Source organism: Marmota flaviventris, chromosome 3 (assembly GCF_047511675.1).
Source record: "Marmota flaviventris isolate mMarFla1 chromosome 3, mMarFla1.hap1, whole genome shotgun sequence".
In the NCBI taxonomy this organism is placed as follows: Eukaryota; Metazoa; Chordata; class Mammalia; order Rodentia; family Sciuridae; genus Marmota; species Marmota flaviventris.
This window is the reverse complement of record NC_092500.1, coordinates 10,503,276-10,523,874: the sequence shown is the minus strand read 5'-3', so window position 1 is coordinate 10,523,874 and position 20,599 is coordinate 10,503,276. Positions and strand designations below refer to the sequence as shown.

General features: G+C 59.7%; 2 protein-coding genes across 4 annotated transcripts; both read left to right on the top strand.

The window, feature by feature from the left end:
* The first annotated feature begins 53 nt into the window (after window positions 1–53).
* Window positions 54–10,516, top strand: Sh3bp1 (SH3 domain binding protein 1). Its single transcript, XM_027935428.2, has 18 exons — window positions 54–163; window positions 1,316–1,358; window positions 1,554–1,658; window positions 2,683–2,759; window positions 2,987–3,098; window positions 3,185–3,261; window positions 3,670–3,811; window positions 4,075–4,143; window positions 4,259–4,349; window positions 4,687–4,832; window positions 5,456–5,567; window positions 5,889–5,970; window positions 6,045–6,125; window positions 6,801–6,917; window positions 7,625–7,722; window positions 8,003–8,156; window positions 8,806–8,900; window positions 9,999–10,516. Exons 1-18 carry the CDS (start codon window positions 105–107, stop codon window positions 10,409–10,411), a joined length of 2,073 nt encoding a protein of 690 aa, XP_027791229.2. The 5' UTR covers window positions 54–104; the 3' UTR covers window positions 10,412–10,516.
* Window positions 10,517–13,854: 3,338 nt separating this feature from the next.
* On the top strand, window positions 13,855–20,185 carry Pdxp (pyridoxal phosphatase). Of its 3 annotated transcripts, XM_027935279.2 has the most exons (3): window positions 13,855–14,478; window positions 18,319–18,461; window positions 18,895–19,172. In XM_027935279.2, exons 1-3 carry the CDS (start codon window positions 13,893–13,895, stop codon window positions 19,075–19,077), a joined length of 912 nt encoding a protein of 303 aa, XP_027791080.1. In that variant the 5' UTR covers window positions 13,855–13,892; the 3' UTR covers window positions 19,078–19,172. The 3 variants fall into 3 exon arrangements, with proteins under 3 accessions (XP_027791080.1, XP_027791152.1, XP_027791016.1); XM_027935351.2 differs by lacking the exon at window positions 18,319–18,461 and having other exon boundaries at window positions 18,895–20,185; XM_027935215.2 differs by lacking the exon at window positions 18,319–18,461 and having other exon boundaries at window positions 13,855–14,505; window positions 18,895–20,185.
* Window positions 20,186–20,599: the final 414 nt, after the last annotated feature.

Below are 20,599 nucleotides of genomic sequence, written 5' to 3'. Positions count from 1 at the left end.
AGGAAGCCGAGCGCCGCCCACCCATCCGGGCCAGGCGGCGCGGGAGGCAGCGCCGGCGCCCGCCCCGACCCCCGCCGCGACCCCGCGCCCAGGCCGGCCCCACGATGATGAAGCGGCAGCTGCACCGCATGCGGCAGCTGGCCCACACGGGCAGCTTGGGACGGTGAGTGTCACCCGCTTCCAGCCCCGCTCTGGCCCCGCAGGACCCCAGAGGGCGCGGAGGGTGGGGGACGGGTGGGGGAGGCGGGGACAGCTGGGCAGCCGCCCTCCGGCCGCCAGAACCCTGCCCTCTCCTCCCCACCGAGGCCGCCGACTCCCAGGCAGAGCTGGCCTCTGGGGAAGGGGCGCCCCAGCCCCGATTGGAGGGGGCTGCTCGGGGGAGACCGCCCCGACCAGGGACCTGGCTCTTCTCTGCCTCCGCAGCCTCGGAGTGATCGTCCTCCCTGACCTCACTTGTGCCCTCTGGACAATGGGGACAGTTAACCACTTCTGGCTGTTAGGTGGGGGAGGGACCCAGACCTTGCGGCAGGGGAACAGACCCTGTCCTGGTCTGGAGAGAAGCCGCTGTCCCTGTCCTGCCCCCTCCTGTCCCCTCCGCCTGCCCACAGGCCTCCTGCTTCTTGGTCCTGCTTCTGCTTTTCTCCAGCCCAGGTGGAAATGTCCCCTGGTCTCCCTGCGCCCTCCCCCAGCTCCTGAGCTGGCGGAGGAGCAGAGGCCGGAAGTTTGGGGAGCCTCTGAAGGCCTGTCCTCTGCTCCTTCCCCAGCTGAGTTCCCCATTCTGTGGTCCCAGGGGAAGGGACCGCGTGTCCAGAGACCAGTTCTAGTCTCATACTGGCACAATCGCCTGTGTGCGCCTGGGCAGCCAGGCCACCCTTCGAGGGGCCTCAGCGTCCCTGTGTGTCCCCCAGCGGGGACCCAGAGGCTGCCCGCCCCTGCCCAGAGTCTCCTGTGCCCAACAGCCCAGAAGTCCCCGCTCCCACACTTCCCATTCTGGGGCCAGCCTAGGCCTCCTCTTTCCGGGCAGGCTGACAGTCTGCAAGGCGGGCAGAAGAGAGGCCTTGCCCCTGCCACCCACAGCCGGGCCCTGTGGCCCTCCCACCCACTCAGGACACAGCCCCGGGTGGAGGAGGAAGTCATGTATCCTCTTCCACCCCTTGGAATGTGCTCCAACTGGGATGAGGCAGGCAGGCCACCCAGCGTGGCCCCACCTGGGAGGGGCACTGGAAGCAACTGGGGTCCCTGTGCCCTGTGGAGGGTGGGGCAGGGAGGCAGGGGTTCCGCAACCTGCTCCACATCAACTGTCCCCTCCCTGCAGCACTCCTGAGACTGCCGAGTTCCTGGGTGAGGACCTGCTGCAGGTACGTGTCTGGGCCCGCTGAGGGAGGCAGGCCTGAGCAGGCTGCCTCAGAAAGGCCCTTGGGGACACTGGCTGGGCCCCACTGGAGTCATTCCCCTTGCTGTTGGCTGCGGGGTCGCAGGAGGAGGAAAGAGAAGGGAGTTTCTGCTCTAGGGAGGACAGCCACCCGCGGCCCACAGCCACCTCTCCCTCGCAGGTGGAGCAGCGCCTGGAGCCCGCCAAGCGAGCAGCCCACAATGTCCACAAACGGCTGCAGGCCTGTCTGCAGGGCCAGAGTGGGGCCGACATGGACAAGCGGGTGGTGAGTGGGGGTTCCTGGGAGGACCCAGGCAGGAGGTTCCTGTCCAGTGCAGGGGCAAGGTCAGGGCTGGGCTCTCCCTTGCCAGTGTGAACCTCTGCACCTAGGTCAAGAGACTGCTGTCCCAAGGCCCCTGGGGAGGTACCTCACTCCTGAAAGCCCTGGCTTCCCCATCCCTTCCTGGCCCTGCCCCTCTGCACCATCCCTGTGGGCCCCCCCGCTGGCCTCTGACAGCACCTGAACCTTTCTGTCCAATCAGCTCACAGAGCAATCTCCCTGGGCAGCCTTGGAGGGAGTGGCTTTCATGCTGGATTTTGAGGGACACTCGCTGGTGTTATCTTGATCCCGCGATGCCACTCTGCTGCTAAGACATGATCAAGCCTGTCTCTCACGGGGTGCTGAGAGCCCCAGTGGGAGATGCTATTTACAATGAGGAAAATAGGCTTAAAGTCCCTCACCTAAGATCACACAACTAGCAAGGGACAGAAGTCCGGTCTGACCTTTGGTCTCTGATCCCAAAGCTAGGTGCTGTCTGTCACTCCAGGTGGGAGAGTGGGGGAGTCAGTCAACAGTTTAATGTGGCCAGAACATGGGGTTGGCAAGAGGGTGCCGTGGCAGGTTTGAGCTCAGCACTCAGAGGTGGCCAGGTCAGCCAACTGTTACACCCTGGGGCAGGGGAAAGAGTCCCACTCCAAGGCTAGCTCCTCCTTTTTTCCCTCCAACTGTGTGACCTTGGGTAAGTTCCCTACCCTCTCTGTGCAGTAGTTTCCTAGTCCTTGATGGGACTTTGGGATTCCTTCCTGCCCAATTAGGTGACTTCTAGAAGGGAGGGAAGGGGACCTCAGATAGGGGTTCTGTACGTGGTTATAGGGAGACGTCACCTGTTCGTCCCTGTCATTCAGTCTTCACCACCCCCTGTGTCTGGCCCTCCTGGTCCCTCCCCCTGCCTGGGGCTTGCCCGAGGGAGCTCAGGCAGGGTGGGGGGCAGGTGCCCTCATGCTCACAGCCCACCCCACATTCCCTGCAGAAGAAGCTTCCCCTCATGGCCCTGTCCACCACCATGGCCGAGAGCTTCAAGGAGCTGGACCCGGATTCCAGCATGGGGTGAGCAGAGAGGACCCCACCCTCATCTGAGGATACTGGAAAGTGATCCTAGGTTGGGAGGGGTCCAAGTCGGCAAGAGCATCCACACCAAAAGGTGACCGGCTGGGGACAGGGTCCCATTTGGTGAGGGTGGCCAGGCCTGAGAGAGCCTGGAGGAGGGGCCCCACCAAGTGCTTCCAAGTGGGAAGAGGGCTGCGGGACTCTGGCCCACGGGCGCTGTTCCACAGGAAGGCCTTGGAGATGAGCTGTGTCATCCAGAACCAGCTGGCCCGCATCCTGGCCGAGTTTGAGATGACCCTGGAGAGGGATGTCCTGCAGCCACTCAGCAGGCTGAGTGAGGTGACCCTGTCCCCTGCGCCAGGTCCCACCCTCCCCAGCTCCCAGCTCCCTCCCTCTGCCCACCGAACCTTCCCCTCCCTGCGCAGGAGGAGCTGCCAACCATCCTTAAGCACAAGAAAAGCCTGCAAAAGCTGGTCTCCGACTGGAACACCCTCAAGAGCAGGTAGGGTCGGGGCCTGGGTCAGGCCACAGCTCTGAGACCCCTGCCACACTAGGAGACTGCAGGGCCCCCTGGGTAGTGTGTGCTTGGGCCCATGGCTGGTCCGTGGGAACAAGTGTGGGGAGGGTACATGAGAGGCTGTGTACGTGCTGGAAAGTGATCACGGGAATCCCAGTGTCACGGTGACCCCTAGGAAACCTGCAATCTCCAAGATCCCTGGATGGCAGGAGGCCCATCCTGCTCCCTGAGTTTAGTGGTTGTAATCACCACATCCAACACCAGGGGTCGCCCCAGAGCACTCTCACCCAAGCCAGGAACCCTAGAAAGCCGTTGGTCAGGTGTGCGGAAGGGACCCTTGGCTCTGGACATGCCATGGGGCTGGTGACCACCCCCCGTTGGGATCACCCCCAGGCTCAGCCAGGCAGCCAAGAACTCAGGCAGCAGTCAAGGCCTCGGCGGCCCAGGCGGCCACGGCCACCCCACCACAGCCAACAAGGTGGAGACGCTCAAGGAGGAGGAGGAGGAGCTGAAGAGGAAGGTGGAGCAGTGCAAGGTGAGGGCACCGGGCGCAGGGTGGCAGCATGGGCACTGTCCCCATTCACAGATGAGGAAAGGAAGCTCAGAGAAGTGACATGATTCTCCAAGGCGGCAGAGCTGGGATCCAGGCAGAATCTGCTCGGCCACCACCTCGTGGGCACCACTGTCTGCACCATGCCAACCCCCAGGAGGCGGGACGCGGTGTGTTTGCTGATGAGTGAGTGACGGGACGATTGCCCCAGCTTCACCTGGCATACACCCTCCCCTCTCTGTCCCAAGGATGAGTACTTGGCGGATCTGTACCACTTTGCCACCAAGGAGGACTCATATGCCAACTACTTCATTCATGTGAGTCCAAGGCCGCTCGGCGGGTGGAAGAAGGGCCAGGGCCTGCGGTGGGGCAGGGGATCCGCTCTGTGGATCTTTCTCAACTTCCCTCGGGGATGTCTGTCTGTCCCCACAGCTCCTGGAGATTCAGGCTGATTATCATCGCAGGTCACTGTCTTCACTGGACACAGCCCTGGCTGAGCTGAGGGACAATCACAGTCAAGCAGGTGGAGACATGGCTGGCCAACCCCACACCCCCAACTGTGCCCTGCCCAGAGCCAGTTAAGAAGCTTGCACCTCATCCTGAAGGGCAATAGGGAGCCATGGTTGAGTTTGGAGCAGGGGCAGTCTGGGTCAGGTTTGTGTGGACAGGTTGCTCGAGCCACTGTGAGCCTAGGAGTCAGAGGGAGGAGAGGGGCCTGGCCTAGGCAGAGGCAGTGGCCAGTTCAAGAAGTATCATGAGTGCTTTCAGTGTGTGTGTGGAGTAAGGGGTAAGGTGATACCACCTTGAGGATACTGGGGTGCCTGTCTACCCTGGGCCTCTGACCAGTCTCATCCCTGCAGACCCCTCCCCTTCGATGACGGCCGCCCCCTTCTCCAGGGTGTATGGGGTGTCACTGGCAAGCCACCTGCAAGAGCTGGGCCGGGACATTGCCCTGCCAATTGAGGCCTGCGTCCTGATGCTGCTCTCTGAGGGCATGCAGGAAGAGGTGGGACCACTGGGGCAGTGGGGGGCTTTAGGATTTAGCATTGGGACTGTTAGGCAGCCCTGTCCTGGGGCTGTCATTCTCCGGTTAGAGCACGGGTCCCCAGAGAAGGCCCGGACTCCTACTACTGAACCGACAGCCTCCACGTGATGATGCTCCACTTAATGACCCTCCAGCCCTTGGAGGGAGACCATTTGGCTCTACTTTGCAAGGGGGAAATGGAGGCAAAGAGGAAAACCTGCCCGGAGTCACACGAGGAGGTGTCATTGCTGCCAGGAGCTCCACAGTGCCGTCACTGTCACATGCTGGCCCATATCTGTCCCCTGCACCTTAGCATTGTGGGTACCTTGGCCCTTTCAGCCCATGCTGGGCCTCCCCTCTACCCCCGCTCCTCGCCAGACTCCTGTCTCACAGCTTTCCCCTGGGGTTCAACCCTGCCTCTTGCTCAGAATTATGGGCTTTGAGAGCTGGAAGGTCCACAGACCCTGTGGTGTGCACCCGCTGACCAGCCAGCGGTGACACCGAGGCCAGTGGGGGCCTGCAGCGGAGGCCAGGGCCTCCCGGCCACCAGCCTGTGCGTCCTGCCGGCCCCCTGTCCACCCTCACCTGCTGCTCTTGCCCCGCAGGGCCTCTTCCGTCTGGCCGCTGGGGCCTCGGTGCTGAAGCGCCTCAAGCAGACGATGGCCTCGGACCCCCACGGCCTGGAGGCGTTCTGCTCAGACCCCCACGCTGTGGCAGGTGCCTGCTGGAGGGAGCCCTGGGCAGGAGCGGGGACATGGGGATGGGGCACAGCTGCCTGAGATAATCCCATGACAGTTTGGCTTTAAGATCTCTCTTCACCAAGAAGACACCCAAGGACACTTGGGGCTCCTGTTGGTGATGACTCCCCTGAAGTACATTCTCCCAGCATCAGGATCACTAAACATTTTGCCAAACGGGTCTGAGGCCCCAAGAAACTCTCAGGCCTGGACATGTCGATGTGACACACGGAGAGCTGGGGCCTGGGGGTGCAGAGAGGCCATTTGGGGGCTGCCTCTGAACTTACCCTGCTCCTGCCAGGTGCCCTCAAGTCCTATCTTCGGGAGCTGCCAGAGCCCCTGATGACCTTTGACCTCTACGATGACTGGATGAGGGCAGCCAGGTGAGGACTTGGGGTGGAGAGGAGGCGGCTACAGAGGCTCAGCCTTGGGCTCAATGGCTGCTCTCCCTCCTCAGCCTAAAGGAGCCTGCGGCCCGGCTGGAGGCCCTCCGAGAAGCCTGTCACCGCCTGCCCCAGGAGAACCTCAGCAACCTCAGGTGAGCCCGGGCCACCTCCACCTCTGGCCGTCCCCAAGTTGAGTCTAGTCCCAGAGACTAGCTGGGACTCAGGAGCCCCGGGCCTCCGTCCAGGTCTGTCACTGTGTCCCAAGCAGTAGTTCTTTAGGTGTACTGGACATACATATATTTTAATACTATTATTGAAATAAACGAATCCTACACCCCTAAGCCACGCCCCTGCCACTGCTGGCCCTGGGCAGGAAACTTGGTGTCAGCACCTGGTCATTAAGTCCCTGCCGCAAGGGTAGCTGGGAGGACTCTCATCCTAGCCCTTGCCAACACAGTTGGGCCAGCTAAACTATTAAAACGTTTAAAATCAGCCAGGCGCAGTGGCGCACACCTGTGATCCTAGTGGCTCAGGAGGCTGAGGCAGGAGGATCTCAGGTTCAAAGCCAGCCTCGGCAACTTAGCAAGGCTCTAAGCACCTTAGTAAGACCCAGTCTCTAAATAAAAACTAAAAAGGGCTGGGGACGTGGCTCGGTGGCAGAGCGCCCCTGGGTTCAACCCCCAGGACTGTAAGAGTGAGACAACAAAAACCCTGTGAAGCCCCCTGTTTGGAAACCCTGGGCTGGGAAGTCCTCGGGACTTAGGGGCATCGGTGGGTGTCCGTGGCCCAAGATGCTCTGCCCGGCCCAAGCCAACCTCCTGCCCCAGGTACCTGATGAAGTTCCTGGCACGGCTGGCCGAGGAGCAGGAGGTGAACAAGATGACGCCCAGCAACATTGCTATCGTCCTGGGGCCCAACCTACTGTGGCCGCCTGAGAAGGAAGGGTGAGGGCCGAGGGCCGGGGGACCAGGAGGGAGCAGTCCCCTCCCCAGCCACCTGCTGTTTACCTTGCTGGGCCTCAGTTTCCCCACCATGGAGTGGGTTGAGCATCTCCTATTCCCAAGTCTGCTGTGAGGAGAAGCCCAAAGGGACTAGGGACCCCACAGAGCTTTGGAAACAGGCATTCTGGGGACTGGCGGTGATGGGTGGTTGACAGCCTGCTGCTGCAGCTGGGAGTCCAGAGCTCCTGTTCTCTCTCCACCCCACCGTCCAGATGGGCCTTGGGAAGTTACCCTGTGGACCTCCACTTCCCCGTCTGCCAACTGGGGAGAAATTATACAGACTTCCAAGGTTTTATTGGGGGAACTAGATGAGATAATGAATGGGAAATGTTTTATAAACTGTAAAGTGCTGACAGGAGAAGAATCATCATTACATAAGGGGCCACAGACAGCACAAAGATTTCGTCCCAAGTACTGAAATCGATTGCGTGGACCCAAGACTTGTGGGGAAGGGGCCCGTGATCGACTAGTGATGTCTGTCATGGGTGAAGGACAGGGAAGTGATCCGTTTGCCTTCAACGGATGGTCTCTGAGCTTTCTGAGAATTGGGACTTCATCTGTATGTCCCCAGTGCCCAGCACAGGGCCAGAGTTGGGGCCACTGAAATGATACCTAGTGGATGACCCTCTGCATCCCCCGTGTTGTGCCAGGGACCAGGCCCAGCTGGACGCGGCCTCCGTGTCTTCCATCCAGGTGGTGGGCGTGGTCGAGGCGCTGATCCAGAACGCAGACACCCTCTTCCCTGGAGGTGAGTGCTGTCCTCGGGAATGCCTCCGTGGTCACCTGCCTCCCAGCCCTGGGCCCCGAGACCATCCTCAGTCCTCGGGAGCTCATCCGGAGCCTCCTCTACCCCGAGCCTCAGTCTCTCTTCTGAGCAATGGGGGTGATCCCATCGACCTCTTGGGACTGTCACCAAGCTCATGTGGGGTGGGAGGTGAAGCCCAGGTCCTTCACAGGAAGGGAGGGTGGCCCTGACCCTGAGAGGCCGGTGGAGACCTGAACTCGAGACCTGCTCCTCCCGTCTCCAGACATCAACTTCAACGTGTCAGGCCTCTTCTCAGCCCTCGCCCCTCAGGACAAGGTCAGCGACAGGCCTGCGTCTGAGGAGCTGCCCCCTGTTGCTGTGCCCACCCCAGCTGCCACCCTGGCCCCAGCCCCAGCTTCAGTGGCCCCCAAGGAAAGGTGAGGAGGACGAGCATGCGTGGCCCTCTGCCGGCCCTGCAACGTCAGCGAGGCACCCTCTCCTGGGATGTGGGAAATGTGATCATAGCATTTTCAGCCCCGAGCCTGGTCCCCCAGTGTGGAGGGGGTGGTGGAGACTGAGGCCATGCCCCTCAGCCTCGCGCGTCCCCTTGTGTGGTGTTGACGCAGCACCTGCTGTGTGCCGAGCACGCTCCAGGCCCTTGGGATTTAGGAAACTGGGAGGAGACTTTTCTAGAATTGATGTACACCTTCTAGTCTTCTCCCTGCTCCTTTAAATCTGGAAGAGATCGTGGGCATGCTGCCTCCATAACCCAGCAGGTAGCACTCAGGTCCCGCGGATGGCCGGGTCCACACCTTAAATGTCCTCAGATGAGCCCGTCAAACACTGCCCTTAGAGCTCTTATTCCAGGCCACAAGGTCACACGGCAGGCAGGGACTCAGAGGCCACAAACCCTGGCCAATGCCAGAAGCATCTTCCCAAGGAGATCTGACTTGGGGACACATCCCCAGCACAGCCACAAGGTGACGGGAGTGAACTGGGGGACCCACTCTGCCTGAGTCTCCCCAGGATCCCGGTGACTTCTGGGACACAGGCCAGCTTGACCTGCTCCTCTCCTTCCTGTGGCAGGACAGAGGCTGAGGCCCCACCCCGACCAGCCTCCCCCAAGGTCAACAGAAGCCCCCCAGAGACAGCTGCCCCAGCAGAGGACACGGCTCGGAGGAGTGAGTTACCTGGGGTGTAGGCAGAGAAGGGGACAGGGGGTGGGCAGCCCCAGTCCAGCCCAGCTCTTGAGACCACAGGGGCCAGGAACAGAGGTGGTCAGAAGCCCACGTTTTGCCACCTGGGCAGTCCAGGGTCAAATTCCAGTTCTGTGACCTTAGGCAGGTGACATCATCTGCCTGGGCCTCAGCCTCATCTTCTGTGGGGTGGCACAGTAACCGCACCTACCCGGGAAGGCTGTGTGGGAATGAGCTGGGGAGTGGGGCTCGGGTTAGGCAGCGTGAGCATGGGTGTGTCCCGGGCCCCCAGAAGCCCAAGACCACGGAGGGCAGAGGGGCAGGGCGTCTTCAAAGGGGACGGGAAGGGCCCCTGGGCACCTCTGGTTTGTTCACCTGTCAACCTGGCTGAGGTGGCCTGGGGAGCAGGTCAGGGGAGTCCTCCCCAGGCCATTCAACCCCGGGAAGCCCTCCCTGCCAGGGTTCCGGAGCTTTCCACCTGGTATACTCTGTTGAGCTGAGAGGCCCCGGAGCAGTGTCAGGAGGTGCCAGGCCGCGCAGGGACCTTCCTGGAGGAGGGGGAAGATGTTTGCTCAAAGCGGGCAAAAGAGTCACCCCAGGTCCCAGCCAGTGGAGCTAGGGTCAGGGTCCAGGCCTCCTCCTGGCTCCCCCCAGCCCTCGACTGCTTCGGGTCAGAGCTGTGCGGGGGACGGTCTCTGAGAGCCGGAGTTTCTGAGAGGGGAGAACAAGACCCAAGTGTCATGGGGACAGGTGGCACATGTTGATTGGATATGTCCCCGCACTGTGCCCACGGGCTGATTAGGTGGCCACGCTGGGGTCAGTTCTAGTCATGGGATCAGGCAACCAACAGCAAAGATCAAAGGGTCAAGGTGATTTCAGAGGACAAGTCCAGTGAGGAGAGAAAACTGGGCGACGTGGCAGAGGAGCAGGGAGGGACCGGGCTGCTCCTCTAACCCGGTGGCAGCACAGGGGCTGGAGGGCTGAGGAGCTGGACAGTGACCAGAGGATGGGCCAGCTGGGAAATCCCCGGCAGAGGGGAGCAGCGTGTGGCCAACTGACCTCGTCCCCCTCCTTCCTCCGCAGCCAAGCGCCCGGCGCCAGCCAGGCCCACCATGCCACCTCCGCAGCTCTCTGCCACCCGCTCCTCCCCGCCAGCCCCGCCCGTGTCCCCTGGCTCCAGCAGCCCTGTGACACCCCGAGCTCTGCCCCGCCGTCTGGTGGGTAGCAGCCTCCGGGCCCCCACTGTGCCACCCCCGTTGCCCCCTGTCCCCCCTCAGCCAGCCCGGCGCCAGAGCCGGCGTTCACCACCCTCTCCTGGCCTGGCCTCCCCGGGGCCAGCCTCCCCTGACCCAGTCTCCATGAGTCTGCCTGCACAGGCAGACCTGGGGGCCACCACAGGGGACAGAGGGGTCCCTGAGGCTGCAGCTGCGGCCCCCACTCCCCCAGCTGTGCCCCCTCAGCCCCGGCCCAGGGGCCTAGCCTCGGAGACCGATTGAGCAGGCAGCTCCTCTCTGGCTAGCCCTCCGCGTCCCCTCCATGTCCCCTCCCTCCTGGACCTCCCAGGACAGCCTTGCCCCTCCCAAGGAGTAGCGACCTCCAGCTTCCCCCCACAAGTGCCTTTGTGCCCACTGGGTCACCCCCACGGCCAGGAGGGCTCAGGACAGTCCTCCACGAAATTGCCTTTTCCTTGTCCAGCCTGGACCACCCCGACTCCTCACTCTCTGGCAGGGTCCCAGGGAAGCCACCAGAAGGAAGGACAGGCTTGCCTGCTCATGAGACTTATTTTTCTCTTGCCAATATATTTTTTATAAGGCTGGTCAATAAATTATTTTGGATAAAACTGGAGCCCTGCCCTAATGATAGTTTTTATTTTTTGTCCTCAAAATAAAGAAGCCACTTTATAAAGGGAAGAATGACATGTCCCTTGGCAACCTTCTTCCTTCCAGTCTGAAACGCTAGCAGCCAGCGCCTCCGAAGCTGCGCCCGCTCCTGCTGTGCTTCTCTGTGCAGGTTCTGTTCAATCCCCCAGGGGAGTGGATGCCCTTAGCTCCTGCAGGGGAGGAGGTTGAGGCTGGAAATAAGTGACTGCTAAGGTCACGCAGCCAGGCGCGGGCCTGGGACCGGAATGAGGTCTGACGATTCCCCACAGCTGCGCAGTTCACTCAACTTCCCGGGAACACTGATTCCTGGTAAGAGACAGTCCCACCACGATGGTGGTGTTCTGAGGGTCGGGGGACGCTCCTGTGAGCACCAAGCACCACCTTGTGCACAGACACGCCTGGCAGTGCTGGCTGCTGCTACTGCATTTCCCCACCCCGGGCCACGGGGGGCAGGCAGGGCTCCCCAGGAGCAGGAAGGGATCCTTCTCAACCTTCCCAAGGCTGCTGTGTGGCCGGCCTGCGCTGGCTCCCCAAGTCAGGCCTGCACCCAGGAGCCTGTGTTAGTAGCCTAGTTAGGGGGGACCCCCAACAGACCCTGAGGTGTGTTCAGGGGAGGGTTCATCAAGGAAGAATTCCTGGGGGAGGCAGCATCTAAGGAGAGTCCTCCAGGAGCCAGGCAGGTGAGCAAGTCGAGGAAGAGGAGAAACATTCCAGGCAAAGGTCAGAGGCCAAAGGCCCAGGGCACTGGGGAATAGAAAGTAGGGGGGACTAGGGGGTGAGGGGAAGAAAGGGTTAAGCCTCTAATGGACACCGTGGCCCACACCTCTAATCCCAGCTACTCAGGAGGCTGAGGCAGGAGGATCGCAAGTTTGAGACCAGACAAGAATGGGATCGTAATTAGAATAAGATATACTCCATGTATGTATAATATGTCAAAATACACTGCCACGTGTACCTAAAAAGAACACATTTTTTAAAAGAAAAAAAAAAAGTTTTGAAGCCAGCCTCAACAGTTTAGCACCCACAGCAATTTAGTGAGACCCTGTCTCAAAATAAAAAATAAAATGGGCTGGGGGATTCCCTAAATTCATTCCCCAGTACCAAAAATAGATTGGTCTGGGGTTGTGGCTCAGCAATAGAGCGCTCGCCTAACAAGTGCAAGGCCCTGGGTTCCATCCTCAGCACCACATACAATGAATAAAATAAAAGTATTGTGTCCAACTACAACTAAAAAAAAATAGTATAAATAAAATAAAGTTTTGTGTCCAACTTCCACTTAAAAAATAAATATATATTTTTAAATAAACTAAATAGATAATTAAAAAGTCATCGAACTGCTAGACACAGTGGCTCACACCTGTAATCCCAACTACAGGAGAGGCTGAGGCACAATGGCAAACTCGAGGCCAGCCTTGGAAACTTGGTGAGACCTTGCCTCAAAATAAAATTTTAGCTGGGCGCAGTGGTGCTGTTGTAGGGACAGACGAGACAGGGCACCGAAGACAGCAGGAAACAGTTTTACTTGGCTGCAGCCAGCTTCAGAGGGCACAGCTTTTGCTGTAATCAGTCAAGCCCCTGAACCCCGAGTTCAGGGAGTTTCAGAGTTTTATCCCCAGCGTGTAAGGGAGGGGCTCAGAAGCTCACAGTCTGCAGAAGTTCACATAAAAGCAGCTTTTTCTCTCTCTGTTCTGGGCAAGTTAACCCTTCGAGGACAACACCTGAGAAGGGGAGAGCTTCTGCTCCCCTCTCTTTCCTCCCCTGCCAGCTGTCACCATGGAGCCCAGTTGTAACTTATCTTAAAAATGTAGACAGCTCTGTGAAGCCCAGCTCAAGGCCAGAGGCCTGGTTTGCACATTTCTACAAACTACTATATTGGATACATGTTTGTGAAAAACTAGTCAGGGAGTGTCCAGCACCTGGAGTGCTGGTATCTTCTCGGCCAGTGGCCAAGTAAACAGGGCGAGGCGAAAATAGGAAGTTTATCTACATTGGACTCTTTCGCAGGGATTCTTTTGCTGACAGTCCTAAAATCAGCCATGGTGAAGAGGGCTTTTCTGTGGAGCAAGGGGGTGCCACTTCAGTGCATGCCTGTAATCCCAGCAGCTCAGGAGGCTGAGGCAGGAGGACCGTAAACTTAAAGCCAGCTTCAACAAAAGCAAGGCACTAAACAACTCAGTGAGATTCTGTTTCTAAATAAAATACAAAATAGGGCTGAGGATGTGGTTCAGTGGTGGAGTGCCTCTGAGTTCAATCCCTGGAACTCTCCCAAAATAACATAAAATAATATAAAAAATTTAAAAAGGAGCCAGGGGTATACTTCAGTGGCAGAGTGTTTGCATAGCATGCAAGAGCCTTGGGGTTCACTCCTAACTCCTCCCCCCACCGCCCGCCAAAAAAAAAAAAAAAAAAAAGCATCGAACTGACATTTCAGGCCTTAAGCATCTTATCAGATGTAAATTACACCTAAAAAAATAATAAGTTTCCCAGGGGACTCTACAGCACGGCCAGCATGGAGAACCACTGGCCTAAACTAAGGATCCCCGCGTCTAAGATACCATGTGCCTCTTGTCCCAACATTTTTCTCAGGATTTGCTTAGAATTGGACCACGGTCCAGAGGTCAGTGAGATTCGAGCCCAAAACGTCTCTCCTAGCATCTGTTTTCCTCCTAGCAACCACTTCTCCTAAGCTTGTGATTGGCTGGCGACGGTGAGGCTTATTTGCTCCGCGTCTTCTCTTCATAGCTCCTTATTTGTTAGAACGAGCATCCGTCTCCCAGCCTCCCACCCCTTTAAAGGAGCAAGTGGGAGTTGAAACTAGCCTCCACTAACCCAGCAGAGCGAGGGGGCGGGGCTAAGGGCCAAGCCGGTTTTTCATTGGTGCCCTCCTCTCGGTGGCGGCAGCAGTGCCGCCCCTTTCTCCAAGTTCTGTACGCTAGCGGCCGCGCTCCTCTCGAACACTCTTGCTCCCATTGGCCGCAGGCCAAGCCAAGACCCCGCCCCCTGCCCTTCCAGCGCACTGATTGGCCTGCACTTCGGGCGAGCGCGCCGTGCCCGCGGAGGGAGAGCGGCACGGGCGTGCAGGCAGCCAGCCGGCTGCATGGCGCGCTGCGAGCGGCTGCGCGGCGCGGCCCTGCGCGACGTGCTGGGTCGGACGCAGGGGGTCCTGTTCGACTGCGACGGGGTGCTGTGGAATGGCGAGCGCGCCGTGCCGGGAGCTCCGGAGCTGGTGGAGCGGCTGTCGCGGGCCGGCAAGGCGGCGCTGTTCGTGAGCAACAACAGCCGGCGCGCGCGGCCCGAGCTGGCCCTCCGCTTCGCGCGCCTGGGATTCGGGGGGCTACGCGCTGAGCAGCTCTTCAGCTCCGCGCTGTGCGCAGCGCGTCTGTTGCGCCAGCGTCTGCCCGGGCCGCCGGACGCGCAGGGCGTCGTTTTCGTGCTCGGAGGCGAGGGGCTACGTGCCGAGCTGCGCGCCGCGGGGCTGCGCCTGGCAGGGGACCCCGGCGACGACCCGGGCGTGGAGGGCGGCGCGGCCACGCGCGTGCGCGCCGTGCTCGTGGGCTACGACGAGCACTTCTCCTTCGCCAAGCTGAGCGAAGCGTGCGCGCACCTGCGTGACCCTGAGTGCCTCCTCGTGGCCACCGACCGCGACCCTTGGCATCCGCTTAGCGACGGCAGCCGGACCCCGGGTGAGCGCAGAGCTGGCAGGGAAACAGGTAGAGGGGTGACCACCCACCCCTGGGGGCGGGTACAGGTGGCCAACAGGAGAGATTGGAAGGAAGCCCCCACGCAGCAAGAGCCCAGGGTGCTTTGTGTCCGCACCTGGTAATTCCTACCTGAGAGGGGCAGTGATGGGGTCCCTGTTTGATGATAAGCCCAGGGAGTTAGTTAGATAAGCAGGTGGAATCCAGGTGTCCTGGACTTCCGGAACTAGCCTCCTGGGCTCCTGTCATTCTTGCCTTATCCACCATGGGTTCGGGTTTGGAGAAACCTGGAAAGATCGTCTCCTCCCCCCACCCCCGTGGGAGGGTGGGAATAGCATTCCCAGAGGCAGGCTAAGGCAGGTGTGTGGACAGCAGGCAGGTGGAGTGTGACCTGACTTCCAGCTCCATTTGTACACTGTGTAATCTTTTTGGGTTACATAAGCTCCAGGAGGCTGCCTGGGTGCAGAATGGAAATGCTGGCCACGGCCAGTTACACCTGAGGGAACAGTGATGCAGGGGGAGTGACTGGCACCTAGTAGTTGGTCAGATGGTGCGTGTTGTAGCCGAGTCCTCCCACGTGTGAGGAGCGCTTCATGAAGCACATTGAAGTCTGTTTTCATTTGATTTACAAATTATTCCAGAGATGGGAGTATCATCCCCCTTGCATTTTTTGATACCAGGGATTGAGCCCAGGGCCACCGAGCCACATCCCCAGCCCTCTTTTGTATTTTATTTAGAGGCAAGGTCGTCTTGCTGAGTTGCTTAGGGCCTTGCTAAGCTGTTGAGGCTGGCTTTGAACTTACGATCCTCCTGCCTCAGCCTCCCGAGCTACTGGGATTACAGGTGTGCGCCACCACACCCAGCTTGTCCCATTTCTTAATTAAACCGAGGCAAAGAGAAGTCCAGGCAGAGCCAGAACAGGCCCAAGTCATAGACTCCCTCTGAAAAAGTGAGCTGCCCAAGAGGACACCGTAAGTTGGTGACAGAGCCAGGGAACCCGGACTTGGCTCTGGTGATACACCCCGTCCAGAGCGCTCTTCCCTGCTGTCTTCTTGGGTGCTCCACCTTTCCCTGCTGTCTTCTTGGGTGCTCCACCTTTCCCTGCTGTCTTCTTGGGTGCTCCACCTTTCCCTGCTGTCTTCTTGGGTGCTCCACCCTGTGGGGAGGGCAGGCCCAGGCTCCTTGGTCACAGAGTGTTCAAGTTGGACTAGAGCAGGATGTGGCAGAAGCCTGTGGGCAGTGATGAGTGTGTACGACGGTCAGGCAGGGGACAGGGGACAGATCTCTGTCATTCCCTCTCTGGGGGTCCCTGCCCCAGACAGTCCTTGATACCATATCCTGGGGGCGGAGTAGTATTGAATGAGGGGAGGTAGGCCCTGGATAGTGATGGGCTATCAGGGAGGGCCTCCTGCTGATAGCACCTGGGAAGACTTCCTGGAGGAGGCAAGTTAAGGGCAGGGTGACAGGGAGCAAGGAGACACAGTGCTATGATGGGGTGGCAGGAAGGGATTCTCTAGCCCCCGGCCTCTTCTGGCTCTGCCTTGGACTTACTTGCCACTTGACCCCATCAGCCTCAGTTTCCCCATAAATCTGCAGGGAGGGCCGCAGAAGGTGGTCACGGCTGCTGAGCTCCCCGCCTGCGGGCCACGCTGGGAAGTGTTTTCCCTGGAGTCCCCGAGGCTCAGGTTAAGGCTCTGGGGGGAGAGGTGCCCTGCCAGGCCTCCCTCCAGGCTGCTGCTTAACCAGCCCACAGGGTCTGGGTACCCATGAGGCTGGGACCACCCGCCCTGCTGGTCACTCCTATTGCCTCGAGGGGGAGGCAGAGGCTCAACACATGCAGCGCTGAGGTCATGTCCTGCAGGACTGAAGAGTGCCCATTTGAAACACTATTTCAAAATGGTAAAAGTGTTAACAGAGGCCCCTCCTGTGCGTCAAATCTAAAATAACACTGTCCCCCACCCCGACGTCCCCTCCCCCACCCCACCCCACGGGCCTCCTAGATTGTGCATGGACCTTGTTGCCACACGGCAGCCTCTTGAACTGCAGATACAGTTATCAGCGGCCAGACAGCAGCTGGGTTGCGGAAGGTGATTGGTGGACACTGGCGGCCGCCCAGGCAGCTGGATCCACAGACTTCCCTACCCGTGCTCACCCGAGCAAGGACTTTTGTTGTGTGGGCTGCTCTGTCCTGTGTCTGGCATCGGGTTGGGCCTCAGTAAATATGAGCAGAATGAATAAAGTGGGACCTGGGGCCCAAGGGTGACCACTCCATCTTGGGAAAGGAAGGTGCTGGTGCCTGAAGCCTTTCTTGAGCCAAGAACACCACTTTGGCGTGACTCGGGGGAGTCCTTCCCATCCCATTCTCAAGGAAACAAGCAGCTGGGTGTAGCTCCTGGTGGAGCAGCTTGAGTTCAATCAGTGCGTGAGTTCGGTCGCGGCACAAAACAAACCAACCGGAAACCAGGCAGGCGTGCTCCGGGGCAGGTGCCAGGGAGAGGCTGCTGCCCTGGGGTCCTGCCCTCCCTCCGCCTCTGCCCTGATGCTGTGGTACTGGCCAAGTTCCTTATCTGAAGGCTGCAGGGCTAGGGATTCTTGCCGTCCCCACCCATTCTTCCTTTCTGTGCCTTTGGCTCAGCGAAGCGGAGTGTTGTCAGCTGTAAGGAGGGAGCGGGGCCCAGGTGTTTGGGCCGGGCGGTTGGGTGCTGAGAAGTGGTTCACGGCTGGCAGAGCTCGGTCGACGCCGCTCACTGGCTTGGGGGTGAGCGCTCACACGGGGCTGGTTCAGATCTACCGCTGGGCGCCGGAGGCCCCTGACCTCAGAGCTGGGGAGATCCAGTGGCATCTCGGTCTTCACAAGTGTAAATGACCTCAGCGCGCAGGTTGGTAAACGTGGGGTACGGTGAACTGTGTGCAGTGGGACACGCGTGTGATCCTACTGGGAGGCCGAGGCAGGAGGAGCACGAGTCGGAGGCCACCTGAACAATTTAGCAAGCCCTGTTTAGTCTGCCTCGAAATGTAAAAAAATAAGGAAGGCTGGAGTTGTAGGTCAGCGGTGGAGTGCCCCAGGTTCAGTCCTCAGCCCTGCCAAAAAAAAAGGTGATATAATAATTAGTTAATGATGGGTTTTGAGAATCTATTTTTTTTCTCTCTCTTTTCCCCAAGCCAGGAGCTCTGCCACTGAGCTGCTGCATCCCCAGCCCTTCTTATTTTTGAGATAGGGTCTCACTAAATTGCCCAGACTGGCCTCCAACTTGGTGATCCTCCTGCCTCAGCCTCCCAAGCTGCTGGGGTCACAGGTGTGTGCCACGGAGGCCAGTGGTAGTTGACTTTTTTAGTTGTGTCTTCTTTTAACAACTAGCTCACAAAATTCCCCATAAAATGAAACCATCCACCCTCCCAAGCCAGCCCAGCCAAAGACTGGGTGAGACCCACCCAAGTGCAAGGTGCTTTGCTGCCCCTGGCTAAGTTCCTTGATGTCACTGAGCCTCAGCTTTCCCATCTGTGACGCAGGACCCATGAGCACCAGCTCAGCCTCTGACAGTCCAGGACGTGCCTAGTAAGTGGGTCCTCACGTGGTCACCTCGTCAGGACGCCAGTGCGAAGGGGCGAGCCTGTGGGACAGGCACAGGACTCCCGTTGTGCAGCCGGCTGGTCCTGGGCCGGGGCAGGACTGGCCTTTCCTGACAGGCCACCTATTGTTGGACTCTTGGGCTGGTTCCACCGTTTGGCCTGTGGTGGTTACTGTAGCCGCACTCTGCGGACGTGTAGCGTTTTGTATCTAGTTGGCATTCTCTGGTGATCACTGCCCTTGTCTTCCGAGGACAGAAGTGGGAACATTCTGCCCTGCTGCATTCCACACAGGCTGGGCCAGTTTCCAGTGCCAGGAGCCACAAGTGCCGTTGGTGATGTGCTTTTCTTTTTACAAAGCCCTGGCCCCTGTGGTGCCCACAGCATCCCTTTGGAGGAAGGTATTACTTGGATTCCTATTTTGCAGCAAGTCCCTGGAAACTCCAGAGAGGTTAAGTGGCTGGCCTGGAGGCACACAGCTGCCAGAGTAAAACAGTGAACTTGAGGCAGGACTGACTGAATCAGCCCCGTTTACCTGCAGTGGCCCCTTGAGCCCTTACAGTGCCCATGGGAGATGAGTGTCATCAATGTCCTCTTTAGAGCTGGGGATTCGGAGGCACTGGGAGGTTAACTAGCCCTCCCGGGAGGAACGGTGGAGGAGCCAGAGCACAGGCCTCTGGGTGTGGGGTCCGTGGCGTCCACACACACCTGGGAGCCTCCGACCGCGGTGCCCGGCCTTTCCTGGGCCACACTGCCTCTCAGATTCTGGCTCCAGGGCCCGGTGCCATCCCTGCCCCCTCCAGCCCCGCTGACCGCTGCCCCTTCTCTCCACAGGCACCGGGAGCCTGGCAGCCGCAGTGGAGATGGCCTCGGGGCGCGAGGCCCTGGTGGTGGGCAAGCCCAGCCCCTACATGTTCGAGTGCATCACCGAGCACTTCAGCGTGGACCCTGCCCGCACACTCATGGTGGGCGACCGCCTGGAGACCGACATCCTCTTCGGCCACCGCTGTGGCATGACCACCGTGCTCACACTCACCGGCGTCTCCCGCCTGGAGGAGGCCCAGGCCTACCTGGCGGCTGGCCAGCACGACCTAGTGCCCCATTACTACGTGGAGAGCATCGCGGACTTGACCGAGGGCCTGGAGGACTGACCCACCAGCCACAGCCCAGCCCCGTCCTCCCCTTTCTGAGCCTGTAGGTGGAGGCCCGGGGCAGGAGTCCCCGCGGCCCACAGCCCCCTCCCCTGGCCTCTGCACTGGAGGCTGGGACCCAGGGAGGGTCTGCAGGCCACTGCCCTGTCCCAACGATGGCCAGGCTCTCTGCTGTTCCAGGAGCTGCCCCAGCAGCCTGAAGGCTCCCCTGGCCTGACCCAGCCAGGCGACCTTACCTCTGACCCAGCCTCCCCCTCCTTGAAACGTGGGCGCTGGTGCCAACTGAGGATTCCCTGCCCCTTCGCCCTCCCTGGGGCCTCCAGAGCCCTGCCTGTCCTTGGGGTTCGTCCCCTTGGTTCCTGACCCATCGGAGGTCTCGGAACCACAGCCCCTCGCCCTGAGGGCACCATTCTGAAGCCAAGTGACAGTGGTTCACTAGTGTTGGGTCCTGAGTGGACCAAATAGGAGCTGAAGGAACAGTGACCCTTGCATGTCCTGGAACCCAGGGGTGCCAGTCAGAAGGCTAGGTGACAATGATCGGAGATCGTCCCAGGTCCTGGGTGGACCCATCAGTAATAACGACCCACTGGTCTCTTAGATCCCAAATAGAATGATCCAAAAGTCCTAGAGACAGTGGCCTCTTGACAATCTGGGTCCAAATGGACCAGCCAGGGGTTCCGAGTCGGTACATAAGGGGCCAGGTTTGAAGATACCCCTCCCCAAAGACTGTGACCAAGAGCCCCACCCCTGCCTGATCCCGGTACCTGTCCAGTGTTGAGGTGGCCACGGCTCGGGCAGGCTTCTTTGCCCCCTTTGTGGTCAGTGTTTGCTGTGCCACCTTTACCCCCCTCCTGTTATTTATTTATTTATACTGTGTGAACTGTCGGTGGGGTGGGGGGCTGGGCCTTCCCTGCCCCCTCCCGGTTGTAACCAGTCCTCCCTGCTTAATAAAGTCTGAGTGGGAGTGCACACAAGTGTCTGGTCAAGGAGCCGGGCCTGAGAGGCCTGCCTTCCCGGAGCTCGCCCACCCGTGACCTTGCCCACGGGACGATCTGCGGGTTCCGGAGTGTTCTCTGCTGCAGTAGTGCCCTCACTTTCCACCTCCACATTAGTGAGTCATTTTTCTTTCTGGTGGTGCCAGGCGTAGAACCCAGGCCTTGCCCAGGCAGATGCTCTGCCAGGGAGCTGGGCCTGCACCAGTTTCTTTCAGCCCTTTGGAAACCCTCGGGTCTCTACCACCGTCTCCCACCCGTCCCGTTTCACAGCTCAGGAAGCTGAGGGTGGGGGTGAGGCCGGTGCCTTTGGGCGCACCGCTGGGCTGTGACTTGGACTTGACTGCAGACGCTGCAGCCCCTCTGGAGAGGACAGGAAGGTGCAGGATGAGGTTC